Below are 19796 nucleotides of genomic sequence, written 5' to 3'. Positions count from 1 at the left end.
TAATAATAATAATAATAATAATAATAATAATAATAATAATAATAATAATAATAATGTTGGTTTTGCGTGAATGTACAACTGTACATCTTCCGCGTAAATGTAATGTTTACAATGTGTCAGCATTTGGCTAAGTCATTAATAAACACTGAAAACAGCAAAGGAGTCAGTGATGACCCTTGTTGGACAACTTCTTTTATTACGAGTAACAACTCTCATTATTGTTCCGTATTGAAGATGACGTTAGGCATAGATATCAAGGATAATTTAATAAAAAACCACCTATTCAATACTTTCCACGTTTAATGTGGTTATTATCTACATGATTTTATGTAGACTTATTTGGTCAGGTACATGTTTCACCCATTATTTTGGGCATCTTCAGCCTGTAAACAACCTTTAGGTCAAGGTTTGGGACCTTTTTAACCAATATAAACATACCTATCTATACACTATATACAACATATACATTATATACAATATACACAAACATAAGTTAATACAGTTAAGTTTTTTGGTCCTAATCTATCTAATATGGAAAATGTCCAAAACTAAAATGGATCTTCTTTTCGGTGAAGAGGATTGCATATCGGGGTTTATGTGACCCCTGTAACATATTAAGTTCTTGACGTATCGTTTAAATTTATATTTTCAATCAGTTCAAATCTCCACTTATTGTTGACGACACATCCTGTCACCAGACACGATACGTCAAGAACTTAATATGTTACAGGGGTCACATAAACCCCGATATGCAATCCTCTTCACCGAAAAGAAGATCCATTTTAGTTTTGGACATTTTCCATATTAGATAGATTAGGACCAAAAAACTTAACTGTATTAACTTATGTTTGTATATATTGTATATAATGTATATGTTGTATATAGTGTATAGATAGGTATGTTTATATTGGTTAAAAAGGTCCCAAACCTTGACCTAAAGGTTGTTTACAGGTTGAAGATGCCCAAAATAATGGGTGAAACATGTACCTGACCAAATAAGTCTACATAAAATCATGTAGATAATAACCACATTAAACGTGGAAAGTATTGAATAGGTGGTTTTTTATTAAATTATCCTTGATATCTATGCCCAACTTCTTTTACACGTTGTCATGAAGAAAAGGTACCTCGATTGACGATATGTTGTTGATGTTCGTGTAAATGGGCTTCCATTCATCTCAGAGTAAAGTCGGAGAAACCTAGGCAATAAAGTTTGTATAGAAACTACTCATGGACTACAGAGTCAAATGCTTTGCTAAAGTCCAATAATACTACAAAATGTCACCTTCACTCATCAACAAACTGTCTTATATTGTCAGTCACACTTAGTAAGGCAGCGATTGTATCAGAAACCTGACTAATGTGGGTTTAGCGTATCATAGTTAAGACAGTTTGTGATTTGGTTATGTACAATGTGTTCAGAGCCCCTTGGCTACTACTGACAGTATATTTATGGGTCTGTGGCCACTGCTTAGCCTAGGAGATTATTAATCTTTGATAAAGGGTGTACCAGGGCAATTTCCAGATGGTTCAAGAAGAGACAAAACAAATTGGTAATCATGCTGTGGGAAGAAAGTATGATGTGGGTGAGAGTTCTATACATGATTGAAAAGAAAAGCTGGTCTGGAACAGCCAAACTGTAACCACCATGCATTTCGTGGACAAAAAGCAAAGTTTCTAGAAATCAAAAACAGGATATGCAAATATGTGACCCACAAGTGAAATGTGTGTGTTGGAAGCTACACAAGCAACTGAGTGAAAAATTACAGGTCGTAAGGCTAGCCGTGAATGGCTCACACCTGTTTTTGAACTAAATAACATCAGTTTTCATAGGAAAACTAGCACTGCACAATGTCTCCCAGGCAATTATGAAGAAAATATTCTTATTTTCCACAAAGTTGTAATCGGTTTTGCACCAGAGAAATTCTACAATTCTTATTATTTATTTGTCCATCTGGTCTATACTATAATACTATGTTACAAATAAAAATTGAAACACTTGTTAACAATTGTTTATGTAAGACATGTTTTGGTCCATTGGACCATCTTCAGCTATGGATCACATACATATTTTAAAAAAGTACAACAATTCTATGCTTGAATTCAATATATGATATAATTCATGTCCCAGTTTTATATAAAAAGTCTGTTCAATGTAATAAACACTATCAACATGTTTTCGCTGTATAAAACTTCTTGAGAGTCATATGGGGAACCTTATAAGAAAAATAGATGCATCTTAAAAATGGGAGACTGTTAAATATCTTTTCTAGAAAAGCTTTATCTTGATACTGAAACATTGCATAAAGATAAAATGGAGATGGCAAAAGATGTTATTTTAAGTCTAGGAAAGAAAAACTATCAAAAATAGGAAATTTAAAAAAGCAACAAGAAGTGTAGAAAGCAGTTATTTACTCACTCCTCACTGGCTCAAATTTCTATGCGCTGCCTGCCAGCCGAGCTGACAAGTTGGTTCATCACTGCAGAAGTCCTAGTGATGATGCAGAGGAGGGGAGGCAAATGTGGAGTGTGAGGGGCTGGAAGGGGAAAGGAAACAGGTGTATTATGTTCTATAAATGGAATAGTGCTATACTGATTATTGTTAATGTTTAATAATTCATTGAATAGTATGTTACATTTTTCTGAAATTTCATTAATCCTTTCGCATTCAGCGCGCCGATCTATCGGCGCGAAAGGTTATGGCGAAAAATCTCATAACCGATATATCGGCTCTGTCCTATTTAGGGATTTTGGTCATTTAGGTGGCTGTTAAATGGTAACAGTTGATCGTGACAGTAACTTAAAGCGTTGAATGTGCGTTTTACTCTACAGATATATCCACCAGCCTTCCATAATATTTTTATATTCAACAAATGAAATCTGTTGACCGTGAATGTTTATGTTGTGGTTATTCAAAGTTGTTATTGTGTGGATCTGTTTCGGTTGGCTTATGAATACAACAATTTGATCTTGCTATCAGTTTAGTTTAGAGTTTATTTCGTTTCTTTAGTATATCGTGTGTTCGCTGTACTTCGCGAACTATAATTTTATTCTTTCTCATTACTCCACTGTTGCACGTGGTTGTGTTATCTTTTTATCATAATGGCTAGGCCATATTCAAGGCCGAATGAGGCTGATATCCTTGAATTTTCAGATGATTTAGACAGTAATAATGACCTTATTTTGCCGAAAGTGACTCTGGTTATGTGGGAAGTGACACAGTCACAACTGCTCACCGTGCATCAGATCGCGAGGACCTAACATCGATGACAGTTACGTGTACAGTGAAAATAACTTTGTGCCATGCTTCATGAGTGAATTAAAGCACACACATCATACTGATATCAAATTATTCAGAATGAAATGTTCTTTCTTTCAGGTCTAAGAGTAAAGAAGACACAATAATGTCTGATTTTTCTGTCATTGAAAACCATAATTTCTTTTTAAAATTTATTTCCAAAGTTTAACTTTTTTTTGCTTTACCAATAATACATCCAAGGTATGTTCCTTTCTGAAATGCTCATGGTTTCCTGTATTAGTATGATTTATTTTATTTTAATATGTGTTAAACTGTTTACATGTTGATTTATTGTAATTTGGTTGGAAAATCACAGAAATTAGTTAGAGCTTCTTCGAGCAACCCCCTGCATATAGGCTGAGTGTGAAAGGGTTAAGGCTTAAATTTGGATTATTTCTCTGATCTATATGTAAAAAAATATTTTCAAAAGAAAAACTATTAGAAAAAGGAAAGAAGAAAAGCAACAAGAAGAGCAGAATACAGTTATATTATACTCTCTCCCCACTGGCCTCAAATTGGCATGCACTACCTGCCAGCCGAGCTGACACTGAACTGAGAGAAGCCAGTTCATAGCTGTGGAAATACCAGCGATGATGCAGAGGATTGGAGCCAAAGGAGTGGAGGGGCTGCAAAGGGAAAGGAAACAGCTGTATTATGAGTTATAGATGGAATATTGCTATACCATATCTGCCAACTTTCAGAAATCAGAAATAGGAAGATTTTTTAATTCTTGGATTTCATCGCGTATATTGTACCACGGTCTTGATGATAAAAGGACAACATAAAATGCATCCATATCTACAGTTACAAGGTGAATTGACCATTAATTTTAAAATCTTATACTAAGAAAAAAATGGTTACAAGAAAATGTAACAAGCACGGAACAAAATGTATAATAGTTTTCTTTATTTGTAACATGAAAATTAAAAATTAAATTTTATAAGTATCTCTGAACGTATGGAGATAACGTGTGTTATGTTCTGTGTCCACAAAGTGAAGAGAAAATACCAGAAACTGTAACCGACACATCTCTCTGAAATACATTCAACTCGTTAAAATTATGAACTAAGAATTGACACAAATGTACCTACTCAAATATGAGAAACTACCACATACAAAACATCAATATGTCCCATACATTATTAACACGTGACTTCAATGGGGAAAAGCACAGAACCGCAAAAAATTAAAAAACACACACGTGGCCTACAACAGCAAAGAAACTACGCGAAAAAACTATGTTAACAGCGTGCAAACCACACAATAAGAAACTCAATCTTTCGTCCCGATTTAACGGAGTCGTTAGCACGTAGGTAGGATGATTGCCGTCCCGAAAACACACACGATGCTGTAGTGACTGGGAAACACAAAGGCGACGGACGATACACTTGCCAAATAAAGCATCAAATAAGTACGCTTGAAAATGAGGTTGCGTAAATTACACAAGCACACAATTTATCCTAGGGGAAGAGTATTGACCGTACTGGAGGTTATATTGCTCAAAAATAGGAAGTAAAAATAAATCGGAAAATCGGAAGACGAGTTAAAAAACGGAAACTTTCCGGGTAAATCGGAAGGGTTGGCAGGCATGCTATACTGTTTATTGTTAATGTTTAATAATTCATCAAATAATATATTAACTTTTTCTGAAATTTCATTAAGGTTTAAATTTGGCTTATATCTCTGATCTATATGTATATAAATATTTTCATAAATACCGAGCAAGATGCGTTCCTGTAACATGTTTAAAATACTGAATTGAAATCCTGATCTATATAAGAGTGATTATGGATGTTTTAACATATCAAAAAATTGGACATGAATTTTATCATATATCGAATTCATGTGCATAATTGTGTAACCTTTTTAATGCATAAATATGCAGATGATCTAGCCCTTAGTGCACAAAGCTCAATCTTTGAATCCATGGAGAGAAATCTGACAATTGCCCTTAGTAATCTGTCAAGGTAATAACAGTCAGAACCAACTTAGACCCAATCCTTTTAAGACACAAGTATGTGCCTTCCACTTAAGGAATAGGGAAGCTCATCGTGAGTTACATCTAGAAGGGTCAGGTATCCAACACTGTCACACTCCAAAATACCTGGGAATGACCCTGGATAGACCTCTTTATGACAAAACCCATTGTAAGAGTAATAAGATGAAAATCTCAACACGAAACAATCTTATTCGCAAATTGGCAGGGTCACAATGGGGTTCTCATCCTCAGAAAATCCAAACTTCAGCAATGGCACTGTGTAGTTCTGCTGCTGAATATGCTTCCACAGTCTGGCACAGTTCATCTCATGCCAGACAGGTAGATACGGCTCTCAATGAAACCTGTAAATTGATTACAGGTTGCTTAAAGCCTACTCTGACAGATAAGTTCCATTACCTGGCTGAAATAGCCCCACCCCGTGTACGTAGAGAAGTAGCTGCCAAGAGGGAGAGGCTTAAAGTGGAACAGAACAGCGCCCACCCGCTGCATGGACATAACCCTCCTCAGCAATGGCTGAGATCCTGGAAGAGTTTCCTGAGGACATCTGAGGTGCTTACTGTCTCACCACAGAAGGCTGCTTGATGCTTGTTGTTTAAAGGGGCCGAACATTGAAGGTCATCGGCCCAACACAGGAGGCAAGGCTGGAGCTGTGGAAGAAGAGGACCCCTCACCTTCATGGGTGGATGGCAGCTGCTAAGTAATTACCACCTGGACATAATGAAAGCTGGCTGGTGGGGAAGTCCCTGAACAGGCTATGATCAGGAGTGGGAAGATCCAGGGATAACTCAAAGAAATGGGGGTTCAGCACAAGTGATACAAGATGTGAACGTGGACAAAAACAAACCACAAGCCACATGCTTCAGTGCCCTCTGTGCCAGACATCTTGTACAGAGGATGATCTCCTACAAGCCACTCAGAGTACATTGGACATTGCAAAATACTGGGCATGTGTAATATGATCTCATGTTATGTTTTGTGTACTTCAAAATTACTTGTACGTTAACTGTAAAATTGTATGTTTTCGACTCAAGAATAATAATAATAATACAGTAATAATATTATTATTATTATTATTATTATTATTATTATTATTATGTATAAACGATCTGGAGCTGAAGATGGTACAAGAAACTGAAACGTCCCACATGAACAATTTTTAACAAGGGTTTCAATTCTTAATTGTAACTTATAATATTGACCAGGGAGACAGATGAATAAGGTGAATTACTGTATATGATTGTGATTGTAAATGCCAATATGGAACCACAATAAAATTTATTAGGTGTAATAAGAGGAATTCTATTTAATTCGCAAATTGATAATGCAGATCAGATATAATTATGTACTGTAGTAATTACGGTTTTCAATAAGAACTAGTAGCCTGCTATATCGAGTACAGAATGTAGTGAGAACCCCGAGGTAATGACAGGTTTTTTTTTAATGACACTCAAAAATTCTCATATTAAACTTTGTAATATAGGCTACTTCGGTTACAATGAGAATCCTTTCACCAAATCATCCGTTTTACGAGTGATTAAGCACACATTTTTTTTCCATCATCGATATTATTTATACACTGCAGCATTTATACTGAATACAATCGACTGTCTTGTCTATAGAATTCTTGCTCTATGCACTAGTAAGTTCTCTTGTTCGAATGCGCTCTTAAAGTAGATTAGTAATTTCCATCTAGTCATGGCTCCAACTGGTGTAAACAAATATTCAAGTACAAAACAAAAGCGGAGAATGTGTTTTGACAATAAACGAGTATATAATGGAGCTGATAGCAGTTAACTTGTTAGAAATAAGGGCTAAAGTAAACAACAGATTAATTTTAAGACTAGGTAATGAAATTAAATATGAAACTGATGCCTCTCATCAAGATACAGCAGCGTGCATCACTGATTTCGGAGGTTAGGTTATATAGTCTTGCATCTGGTTAGATTTCAGAAAGGCTGTTGCCATGTAAATTTATAGTGAAAAGGTTATCATTACGGGGGCCTGAAATACGTTTTCGCTATACATGCATGCTTAAGTATATATTCTCGTATCAAAAACATACATTTAACATAATTTATAATTTTTTATCAAAATTTGGCCACTTCCAGTGGATTTTCCGGTCAACTTCTGTGCAGGAAGCTGGACTGAAGCATATATAAAACAGACTCGTCTTCTCCACAATCACACCAAATACCATTTTCTTCAATGTAGCCCCATCTTGCCAAATTAATCCTTGATCTGCCTACACCTGATCTCAGCCTATTCAGGTACTTCCTAGTAAGCCAATTCTTATCATGACCAGGGGGTAAAGATTCAGAAACTCGTTTCCAGCCAGGAAGGAGGGAGGTAGGTCTTAACCTCCGTAGTTGCAACCTGGCTTTTTCAGCAGTGGATCTAAGTATCTTCAATGACTTAATTTTAACAGTAGGTAATGAAATGAAATATGAATGTGATAATTCTCATCAAGATACATCAGCATGCATCATTGATTTCAGTCATTGCAGGTGTGGTTCTTGCCTATGCAGGGGGTGGGTTCTTTGCTGCTCCACTTTGTCATTCCTTATTCACAGATATTTCTGCAAGGTGATAAAGCCATTCAACTGGAGTGGATTTCAAGCAACCTGTAATAATTCTGCATGTATCGTTCAGAGCCACATTCACCTGACTGGCATGTGTTGAATTATACCAGACAGGACAGCAGGACTCTGCAATGGAGTAACATAACACCATTGCAGAAGTTTGGATGGTTCTAGGTTGACTGCCCCGCTGTGATAGACCAGTTTTCTCAGTAGATTATTCCTGGTAGAGACTTCCAACTTGTAGTTCAGACAGCATGCTGATTATGTTTGAGTAAGAGAAATGAAATGTGTGTTAGAGAAGCCTCTGTGGAGTGGTACTCATTACAATTTTTAAGAATGAAATTGAACGTGTGCGTTCGCATATTATTGGAATTAGAAGATAACTAAAGAGTAAGCTGCAATATGGAAATCATCCATGAAAATGTAAGTTTTGAACTAACTGACTGCCATTTCATACTGATTGTAGCCTAATATTTCTTTCTTGTATCTTTTCTAACTTTTACGAAAAATTGATGTAAATCCACTATTTTTTTTTTTGGTGTTATGAATTCTTGCTATAATAGTCCTCTACTATATTAATATTTATTGAAGCTATATAATTACAAAAAGAAGTGGTCTTAAAATTAGGGTGCAGGGATTATCAATGTATTTATGGTAGTATGCTCAGTGTGTGAAGCAAAAACAGAAAGGGGGTCAGACTGGTGAAGGAAATCCTGAAGGTCAAAGTGGGAGAGAGAGATTTATTAAAGAAGTAAATCATCCGTCCTCCAATGAGGGTGACCATTTGGATCCGGAATACAGTTTCAATTCAATGGAGTTTAAAAATATCAAGAAATGAAAATTTAATCGTTGAAGCTGTTATCTTCTATTTTCCCAGGGTTAGTGGGGGAGAAATGTCAATCATGTTCTCAAGTACAGATGGAAGTGAATGATTTGCAGAGTCCCTCAGTATCTGTATTACTATTTTTTCTAACTCGCAGAATGGAACTTTCAAGTTTTGTAGGAAGTTCGATGTCTGACTAGGGAGGGCGCGAGATTTATTAAAGAAATAAATCATCCGTCCTCCAATGAGGGTGACCAAGCCTCTTGCTCCGAATAGCAGGCCTCTTATATAGCTATGACTGTGAAAAACAAGGAGAAAGGAGGCAAAACATTTAACTTTGCAATTCAGTTGATAAGAACTGAGGAGAGCCATCAAGAATATGGAACTAAAAAGAGCTTTTGATCATGATGGAAGGATACTAGAAAGTGAAATAGATTAAGATTTGCCATATCTGGAAGAAAAGGAAATTAGTACAATGCCCAGCTCCTTGGCTGAATGGTTAGCATAGTGGCCTTCACTTCAGAGGGTCCCAGGTTCAATTCCCAGCCTGACTGGGATTTCAACCATGCCTGGTTAATTTCTATGACTCAGGGACTGGGTGTTTGTGTTAGTCTTAATATATGCCTTTTTTCACATATAACACATCACACAACAGTACACTACTAACCATCACAGAAATATGTATTAGTGAATACATCCATCCACATAGGCTAGGTGTCAAGAAGGACACCCAGCCATAAAACTTGGCTTAATCTATACAAAGTGCTGCTGCAGGTAACTGGGAAAAGGCCAGGGAGAGGGAGGAAATTAGTACAACTTGACCAGTACCAATACTGGCAAACACTATGCAGCGAAAAGTCACCAGACACTCATTACTTCCAAAGACACCAGTCATGTAACTACTAGGATGTCAGAACTACTTTTGCATTTATTACATCACTGATCTTTGAGGAATTACAGGGAAGACAGAAAGGCATAAAGTGCAAAAAGAACCAACTTCCCTGATGATAAGTCAAGATGGACAAAATTTGACCTTTACGAAAAGCCTGAGAATACATGTCACCCACGAGTTGCCACCTTGAACAGCTTGAAAAAGTGAACAATAGATTAGTGCTGTCTGATGATCCATAAATAGAACATGATCATATGGAGGAGAACTCTGTATAACCTCTACACTTTTAGCTCGACAAGTATCAACAGGGGAAGTAACTCCACTGCTAAATGTCCCTGATCAAATGAGCAAAATGCATCTATTATGTACTATCTGAATGCCTACAATATAGCAGTAAATGTAAGGTTTTATTTTTCTCATTTCTCTTGGACAACATTCAGAGGTTTGAAAAAAAGAAAAAAGAAAAGAAGGTAAAGCTCAATCTGGCCAATAGCAGGTGTCCCCCGTGTACATTTGTACATTTGTACATTTCTTTTTAACATATATATATGAAACCACCTAAACAAAATGAGATTTATGCCTAATAACGTCTAGATGATACTTAATAATCCCCACAAATTTCATTGTTATAAACCTGATGTATGCGATTTTATAAAGGTTTAAACGTAGCAATCGGCGTTTACATGGGACGGACTTTTAACTTCGCATACCTTTACGTTTTTTCTAAATTCTGCGAATTGTGGTAACTTTTATTAGTAATGCAGAGGTGCCAACCTTTGAAGTGGATTATCAGTAATCGCCCTCCGCCCCCGAGAAGAATTTCGAGTCAAGTCCAAAGCATGCTCCTTCCTTGTCAATAATGACACCCCCTTTGCCCTTCCTTCTAGCAATCTATTCGAAAGTATACCATATTACACAATAACATTTGCACACAACCTGTCAGTTCTGTGATAAAACATGAATTGTAGCTTGTTTCACACGCAGCAGCTGCTTTTCAGTGTAGTTTTTCTTGAAGCATCCTTCCCACTGTGATGGCATTTTCGTCCTCTGAACCATAAGCGATTCCAGTGCTAATGTGCTTAATGTAGGCCTTACTTCTTTCCAGGTACACTTAACACAGCAAATACGACATTACTGAAGGATTTATAGTGGAGAAGGGCAGCGCCTGAGCTCCTTCATTCACAATGAATTTTACAGTGCTTGTGGGTAGCAAAGGAAGTCACGATCGAATAAGTATCGTTGCCAACTCACAAGCATTGAAACGAGGACGATTTAGGAGAAAGACTCGAAAGTATTGAAAATTTTTCCTTTTATTTTTACCGTTCAAAATTATTTTTTCGTGATGTCTGCTTTTCCGTAATAATTTCCCCTTTGACCGTAATTCCGTAATCGTGAGGTGAAATCCGTAATTATTACGGACAATCCGTAATAGTTGGCACCTCTGGTAATGTTAATATATTATTTACAAGAAGGATAAATGTACATTTTCTGAAAAAAAAACAAATGTGTAAGTTGCATAATGTCTGCGTAATATATTTAAGAGTGACCGTCACATGTTTACTTGACAGCGTTGCGGGATTACACGCGAGAATCTGCGCTATTATAAACCACTATTTTCATCATTATTCCATATTGAAAATAGCTAATCACAAAGTTTACACAAGGAGTAATTTTAATACCACCTATTCTATACAATTTATTTCACTACTGTGTGGTCAAATACACACAGAAATTACCCGAATTTTAAAGGTACATGTTTCGCCCACTATTTATTGGGCATCATCAGCCTCGTTCAATCTTAAAACACACACTGGTCTGAGGAATCTTAACAATTTACATAAAACGTATTGATGAACACTTACAGGTGTTGATACTATGGTTGCATAATGATTACAGCACAGAAAATATTGAATAAAATAGATACATACACTAAAATCACTTTGAAAGATTAAAAAGTTTGTCTAAAAGTAATTGTGTCACATTGTATTTTAAAAATAATCCATGTCTGACACTGAAGTGGATCTTTTTGATAAAAAGCTTGAACAATATATATATCATGTCTGGGGAACAGATGATCAAAACCAAGGCTTCACAGGATAAGAATAACACAGTTAAAAGATACAGTATTTGATGAAGTTGAAGTCTAATATTTAAAATTAGGATGAAAATACATAGTCGAATTGGAGGCGGTATAGATTAAGACATCTTGGAATGTTGGATAAAAATCATAGTATGTCGAGAAGCGCTAAAAAACATTGAAGAATTTGTCTGTTTGAACAGACTAACACTGCAGATACATTAGGACATACGTTACATCTTGAGAATGAAATAACAACATTGTTTACTATGGACATCCACGTCTACATGAGGCATTTTCTGGTTACATGAAATTGTCATTTGACCTACCCTCTTTTATTTGGATAATTTTAGCAGCGTTTTTGACAAATTCTTCAATGGTTTTTAGCACTTCTCGACTTATGATTTTTTTTTTCTATTTTGCTTAACGTTGCACCGACACAGATATGTTTTATGGTGACGATGGGATAGGAAAGGTCTAGGAAGTGGAAGGAAGCGGCCGTGGCCTTAATTAAGGTACAGCCCCGGCATTTGCCTCATGTGAAAATGGGAAACCATGGAAAACCATCTTCAGGGCTGCTGACAGTGGGGCTCGAACCCACTATCTCCTGATTACTGGATACTGGCCACACTTAAGCGACTGCAGCTATTGAGCTCGGTACTATGATTTTTATTCAACATTCCAAGATGTCTTAATCTATACCGCCTCCAATTTGACTATGTATTTTTTTTTTTTGCTAGTTGCTTTACGTCGCACCGACACAGATGGGTCTACATAAAATCAGCTTCATGGTCCGTATCGCACTTCAATAGATTCACAATTAAGTATTTATTTATTTTCCACCTAGTCGATACAATGATTGCTTAAGGCAATTTTTAATGGTCAAAAGTGGTACATGTTTCGTATATTATCAACATCTTCAGCCACATAACACTGTTTAGATGAAAAATATATAAAATTGACAAAGTAATGCTTTAGAGGAAGTGTCCTTAAAATTAACATAAGATTGACAAGATTAAAACAAACAAATAACTCAAGAGAAAATATATAAATTATTTCTACAATAGAAAGCAGTCGTCAAGGAAACACTTGTACAATATTCCATAGAGAAATTGTCCTAATAAATATTCTTTTCTTAATAATTCATGAAAAAAGATCAATTTATAAATTAAAAATTATACAATTTATAAGTAATTATCGAAATGAAGAAATCCTGATATCACAGTGCGGCTCTTATTATTAATGTAGATGAAAATATAACTAATTCCTAGTTGTCAAATCTTATTAAGCCTGCTTTCCTTTGGAACAGTAACTCCTGTCATTCTTTCACAGTTTTGCGCCGGGTGTAATATTGATGATGCGTTCTTCCTCGCTCTTGCACCTGAGGAGGTGGAGGCGCGGAGGATCAAGAAAAAAGAATTGGAATTTCTCCACCTACAGATAGCCCTACAACTTATTCCTCCTCAGTTGAAGCTATAGGTGACAGCAAGGAAGTTCTTGACACACCTATATCCCCCGCGCCTCCACCTCCTTAGGTGCAAGAGCGAGGAAGAACGCATCATCAATATTACACCCGGCGCAAAACTGTGAAAGAATAACAGGAGTTACTGTTCCAAAGGAAAGCAGGCTTAATAAGATTTGACAACTAGGAATTAGTTATATTTTCATCTACATTAATAATAAGAGCCGCACTGTGATATCAGGATTTCTTCATTTCGATAATTACTTATAAATTGTATAATTTTTAATTTATAAATTGATCTTTTTTCATGAATTATTAAGAAAAGAATATTTATTAGGACAATTTCTCTATGGAATATTGTACAAGTGTTTCCTTGACGACTGCTTTCTATTGTAGAAATAATTTATATATTTTCTCTTGAGTTATTTGTTTGTTTTAATCTTGTCAATCTTATGTTAATTTTAAGGACACTTCCTCTAAAGCATTACTTTGTCAATTTTATATATTTTTCATCTAAACAGTGTTATGTGGCTGAAGATGTTGATAATATACGAAACATGTACCACTTTTGACCATTAAAAATTGCCTTAAGCAATCATTGTATCGACTAGGTGGAAAATAAATAAATACTTAATTGTGAACAGATAGGTCTTACGGCGACGATGGGACAGGGAAGGGCTAGGAGTGGGAAGGAAGCGGCCGTGGCCTTAATTAAGGTACAGCCCCAGCATTTGCCTGGTGTGAAAATGGGAAACCACGGAAAACCATTTTCAGGGCTGCCGACAGTGGGGTTCGAACCTACTATCTCCCGAATACTGGATACCGGCCGCAATTAAGCGACTGCAGCTATTGAGCTCGGTACTATGTATTTTCAACCTAATTTTAAATATTAGACTTCAACTTCATCAAATACTGTATCTTTTAACTGTGTTATTCTTATCCTGTGAAGCCTTGGTTTTGATCATCTGTTCCCCCGGCGTGATATATATATTGTTCAAGCTTTTTATCAAAAAGATCCATTTCAGTGTCAGACATGGTTTAAATACAATGTGACACAATTACTTTTAGATGAACGTTTTAATCTTTCAAAGTTATTTTAGTATATGTATCTATTTTATTCAATATTTTTCGTTCTGTAATCATTATGCAACCACAGTATCAACACCTGTAAGTGTCCATCAATATGTTTTATGTAAATTGTTAGGATTCTTCAGGCCAGTGTGTTTTTTTTTTTTTTTTTGCTAGGGGCTTACGTCGCACCGACACAGATAGGTCTTATGGCGACGATGGGATACGAAAGGCCTAGTAGTTGGAAGGAAGCGGCCGTGGCCTTAATTAAGGTACAGCCCCAGCATTTGCCTGGTGTGAAAATGGGAAACCACGGAAAACCATCTTCAGGGCTGCCGATAGTGGGATTCGAACCTACTATCTCCCGGATGCAAGCTCACAGCCGTGCGCCTCTACGCGCATGGCCAACTCGCTCGGTAGTGTGTGTTTTAAGATTGAACGAGGCTGATGATGCTTAATAAATAGTGAGCGAAACATGTACCTTTAAAATTCTGGTAATTTCTATGTGTATTTGACCACACAATAGTGGAATAAATTGTACTGAATAGGTGGTATTAAAATTACTCCATGTGTAAACTTTGTAATCTGCGCTATGGCAACATGGTATGAGGGGCTAATAAATCTTAACTCCGCATCAAATACGATCACTGAATGATAAAATGTATATTTAATATCGCAGCAAGTAATAAAAAATAAGGGGCGAGATGGCGCAGCGGTATAACTGCTTGCAACCATTAAGACGGACTGGGTTCGAGTCCTGATTAATGAATCTGTGATTTTCGACATGAAAGTCACGTCTGGTGGTTTGGATTTCACATAAAATATGAGGTTCCGTCGCTTATGATAGTGTGATTATCGGTTACATAAAACTACAAGCTTCCTTCCACCCAATAATAATAATAATAATAATAATAATAATAATAATAATAATAATAATAATAATAATAATAATAATAATAATAAATATATAACTACAGGTACTGGTACCGACATGTGGCCTAAGTTAAGTGTTTTTATGAATTGTCACGCATTTATTTAACACTAATAACAGTGAATGTAAAATGAACTAAAATATTAAAAAATAACTGGACATTCAACACTTACCAGTACGTAGCCTACAGTTTGAATGAAAGCTTGATCAGAGCAAAATATAAAATGAAAAAACAATTTATGTTCATTCTGCTTCTGGTATAGACTCATCAAAATACAATTTCCCACGATAAAACGAGGCACCAGTAATTTTCTTTCGATTTCACTTTTATTTAAAAAGCACTCGTCTTTCGTCGGTGGTTCACAAAACAGTTTAGCTTCGTCGTTGCACTTGCGAAAATTGGTTACAAAATAAACATCATCACTTTCAGCTATGGTACAAACATAATACTTGGAATGTTTCTTTTCGCTGCATTTTCCAAGGACGAAGTCTCTCACTTCAAAAGTCGTATCACGGGGTGGAATTTTGTCATCTGCTTTGATCTTGTAGTCTGGATGTAGAGAGTTTGTGGTAGTTGTTCCTGAATAATATTTTCTTGCCTGAACTATGTAGTTCTTTAATGACTCCACATAGTGAAAATCATGTATTCCTGGTACTGCACAGACATTGGCGAAGCAGCTTTTCAGAAGGGGTTTACTCCTTTCAACATCTTCAGAAGGAACAAATATAACATGTGTGTTTGCTGAATTTCTTTTCGCTACTTCCACGACATTGTGCACGTTTATAAGGTCTCCTTTTGCACGTAGAGCAACAGCCAAATTATGTTTTAGTATTTCTCAAACACCGTCAACAGCACCTTTCCCGTGACCAGACGCAAAAAAATTCCAAGTTACATTCATTCCGAAAGTTTCCTTAAAAAACGTTAAGTTTGCGAACATGAACCTTTGCTTGAACTGGCTCGCCGCCCCATCCGAGAAGATGAACACACTTGTGATTTCTGGTCGTTTTTCCTTGATGTCTGTTAATACTCTGCTTAAAAATGAGTGCATGGCATATTTGTCATGCCCCATATGGTCAGGCATAATCGCATATGAAGCATGATTTCCTCCCGCAAACCACGCAACAGGAGTAAATATCGTAATTTGTCGGTAATGCCAATAACAACTCTGAATTTCATCTTGTGGAAGAATAGTGAAATTCTCCATGAAATCCACTTGCAAAACCATTGAATTTTCAGTCGTTTGTTTTTTCGGCACTTCGAACATTTTGCTTTGCATTCTTTTAATAAATGTGTGTTTCATAAACAAGGGACACGATTTTACTAGTTTATCAAAACACTCTTGAACTGTGATAGATTCTTGAATTCGGGACACGTGATTTTCATCATCACTTTGCCACTGGTACCACTCAATTTCGTCTCCAGCATTCCTGTACGTATGGCTCCATGAGAGGGGAACTCCCCGGACGTGCGCTCGCGAGAACATCGTAAACACGCGACGTATTTTACTGTCAGGTTTGTATGAATCCAGTTGAAATTTTAAACGAATTATATAGCAGTTTGAAAGAGTGTACAGTATTGGCTTTGCATACCAAATTTTATTTAAACTGAGCCACGCACTTTTCGTCTACAGAAACTTTTGTATCTTTTTCGTTGCGTGTTACACGGTCTGCAGCAATAAATTTGTTGCCTTATTATACCTTACATAAACTGTTAATAATCTAAATAAGTACTTTACTATGAAGAGAAAGAGCATTAGAATTAACGTTTACCATAATTATTTTGATACCTTTTCATCATAATAAACAGTAATTCCTAAAACATTGAGAAATATCAAATGAATTTAGACTGCACCACACAATTAAAAATTGAAAGACATCAATAAATGAACACACATCATAAAATTTATAAAATTTAATGTTTTATCTATCATAAAAACCAATTGTTGAGTTTTAGTTTAAACTTTACTTTTTTCCTTCTTGGGTTGACAATTCTCTGGAATCAGTCATTTACAAAATACTGTAAGCAATCTAAAAACTCCCTTACTGTCAAAGTCATAATAACATGTACAGGAAAATATACTGACTTACTCGAATCTTTTGCGAGATGTTCTTGGATAGGCTGACCATGTCTTTAGCCATCACCATCAGCTTGCTAAGATCTTGAAATGCAGCAGTAATGCTTTCATCAGTGGCTTTCTGCTTTTCCTGAATACTACGCTCAATGCCAACTATGCCAGTACGTGTTTTAATGTTAGGTGCCTAAGGAAACAAAAGTATACACTTTTTAAAGATTTGCAGAAGGTTTGTTTCAACATAAGTGTTATTAACTTGCAGGGAATTACATGAGGCAAAGCACAGTGCCCTACCACACTAATGATTTTTGCCAAGAGATAGGTTATGATTGTACTTTTATCACATCCCTGCACTCTATTTATTACAAGGCATTATATCACATTATATTTATGTTTGTTTATGTATTCATTTGGTTATATGTTAAAGTATGGAAGCTGAAAGGTGTACATATTGGATCCTGTACATAATTTATTTTGTAGAGTACTGAGGAATTCAGAACTATTTGCAGAGCAGTTGATAAAATTAGAAACTTAATGAATCACATCTGCATCAACAACTCAACCAGAAGAATGATGTCAGTATGGTACCTATGGACCCAAAAGTTCTATTACAAGATGTGGCTTCATTGGACAACTACATTGGAGATTAAGCACAGTAAATTTCTCTCTCTGGATTGGACAGCCACAATCCAAGCAGGATACAACAAGGTAAGTTGAAGGGGGAAGGTGGGGTTGGACGCAGTTCCAAAAACTAAACTCCACTGCGCAACAGCCCCAAAGGGCCATGGCCTAAAAAGTGATCGCTGAACAGCATGAAGGCCTCCAAGATTACAAGATGCTGTGTGGTCGGCCCAACAATCTCGACTATTATTCTGGGCTTTCTAAACCAGGGTCGATACCTCATCATCAGATAGATCCTCAATTGTAATCACGTAGGCTAAGTGAACCTCGAATCAGCCCTCAGACACAGGTAAAAATTCCTGACCTGGTCGGGAATCGAACCCCCGGGTAAGAGGCAGTTTCACTACCTGTACACAATTGGATAGAGTTCAGTGTTCCATTATTGATTAAGAGTCACTAGTCAATGAATATAGTCATCATTCTATTGTTGACACATGGGAGCCTTGTGCTATCAGTATCTTGTTGTAGGAGATCATGCATATTTTTTCAGAACCTTCTACAGCAGGCATATATACGTAGATAATATGTTGTCTATGAATAGCAATAACTACGTGGTCAAGGGTAAAAGTGCTCGATAATCTATGGCACGGTTCCAAGGCATGGATAAGGAGCATGAGTTTGCTCAAGTGAAAGAAATATCACCTGAACACTGATTAGTGAAGTTCTGTGTTCCCAAAGTGGGGACAGTAGGTAGAGAAGTGATCCGAATCTCATCGTTAGAAATATTTTGAATGTTTTCAAAACGTTTAACATTGCAAAAATGAGAGAGTTTGGGGTACATCCTCAGTCATGAGCCTACACAGGTGCATTTGCATAGCTGCAAATATAAAAGGGTATATTATTAAGTGAATTCAATTCAGGGTACCATGTGTCAATGGTGATATTCTGAAACCTGAGTTCATCCTCAAAACAAGTGAAGAGAACCATTTATGTATTTTCATTTTGCTGGTCTTGATACAAACGGTAGTTCATTTCTCACTGTATTCCCCAAATGCTTTTATTACAGGACTATTTTGTTGTATATAGGGAGAATATTCCCGCATTTGTTAATAATGTATACTGAGCAATTATATTTTGTATGCATTGAGTGCCGAAGTGCTCATGCATAGATTATGATAATATCAGAATATAGTATATTTTTAAATTAGAGTGGAAAAGTTATTGAAGAACCTAAATACAGTTCCCAACTACTTAATAATTTTCAGTGGATTAGGAAAGGCCCATAGCTGATGTACCAGTACACAGCTTCATTTACACATCCTGAGTGAGAAGAGAAAACTATTGCGCTCTATCTAAATTTGAGAGATCCATTTTGGTGAACCCTAGCGTCCAAATTATGGATTTTTCAGTTAATTTTATATGAACAGTGAAGTGTTGCGTAAGTGGTGGTAATTGTTGTAAGAGAGAGTATAACTGGGTTTTAGCTAATGTAAGTAAACTAGTATTCCTTGATGTGGTGCAGCTCTTTCCAGTCACATCTCCAATGGCTGTGAGCAGCATGTACCATTTCTAATCACATACCAGCAATCCTGTTGATCTTATATCTCTGGCAGTACTGGGAATCAAACCCAGGCCTATGAGGACAGCAGCTAATGACGCTCATTATTATGCCAAACAGCTAATGTAAAAAAAAAAAAAAAAAAGAAATTTGGAGGTGATTAGTAGTATTAATTGCTGTTTCAAAGGGAAAAACAATAAGATCATCTGCCCCTAACACTAATCATAGCCAAGAGAGGAAGAGTTCCAACCCTTCAAGGTATAGCACGGACATGAAAACATTAAATGAAAGAGTCCCTAGGCCTTGCAAATCTAATATCATTAGGGTCAAAAAACACTAGGACAGATGACCAAAGGAAGTAGGATATGAAAGGGAGGAGCCCGGTAAAATTGGGAGGTGCAAATCTTAGCTCGAGT

At 36.3% G+C, this 19796-nt stretch overlaps 1 protein-coding gene across 1 annotated transcript in view; it reads right to left on the bottom strand.

The window, feature by feature from the left end:
• The window catches only part of Vps36 (vacuolar protein sorting 36), a 120374-nt gene that overhangs the window by 58332 nt on the left and 42246 nt on the right, over positions 1–19796 (bottom strand). The window contains exon 4 of the mRNA XM_067135443.2: positions 17218–17388. Within this exon, the coding sequence (XP_066991544.1) occupies positions 17218–17388 (171 nt within the window). The remainder of the gene's footprint in view (positions 1–17217; positions 17389–19796) is intronic.

Source organism: Anabrus simplex, chromosome 1 (genome assembly GCF_040414725.1).
Source record: "Anabrus simplex isolate iqAnaSimp1 chromosome 1, ASM4041472v1, whole genome shotgun sequence".
Classification (NCBI taxonomy): Eukaryota; Metazoa; Arthropoda; class Insecta; order Orthoptera; family Tettigoniidae; genus Anabrus; species Anabrus simplex.
Note: the sequence above shows the minus strand (reverse complement) of the source record. Positions and strands in the feature narration are given on the sequence as shown.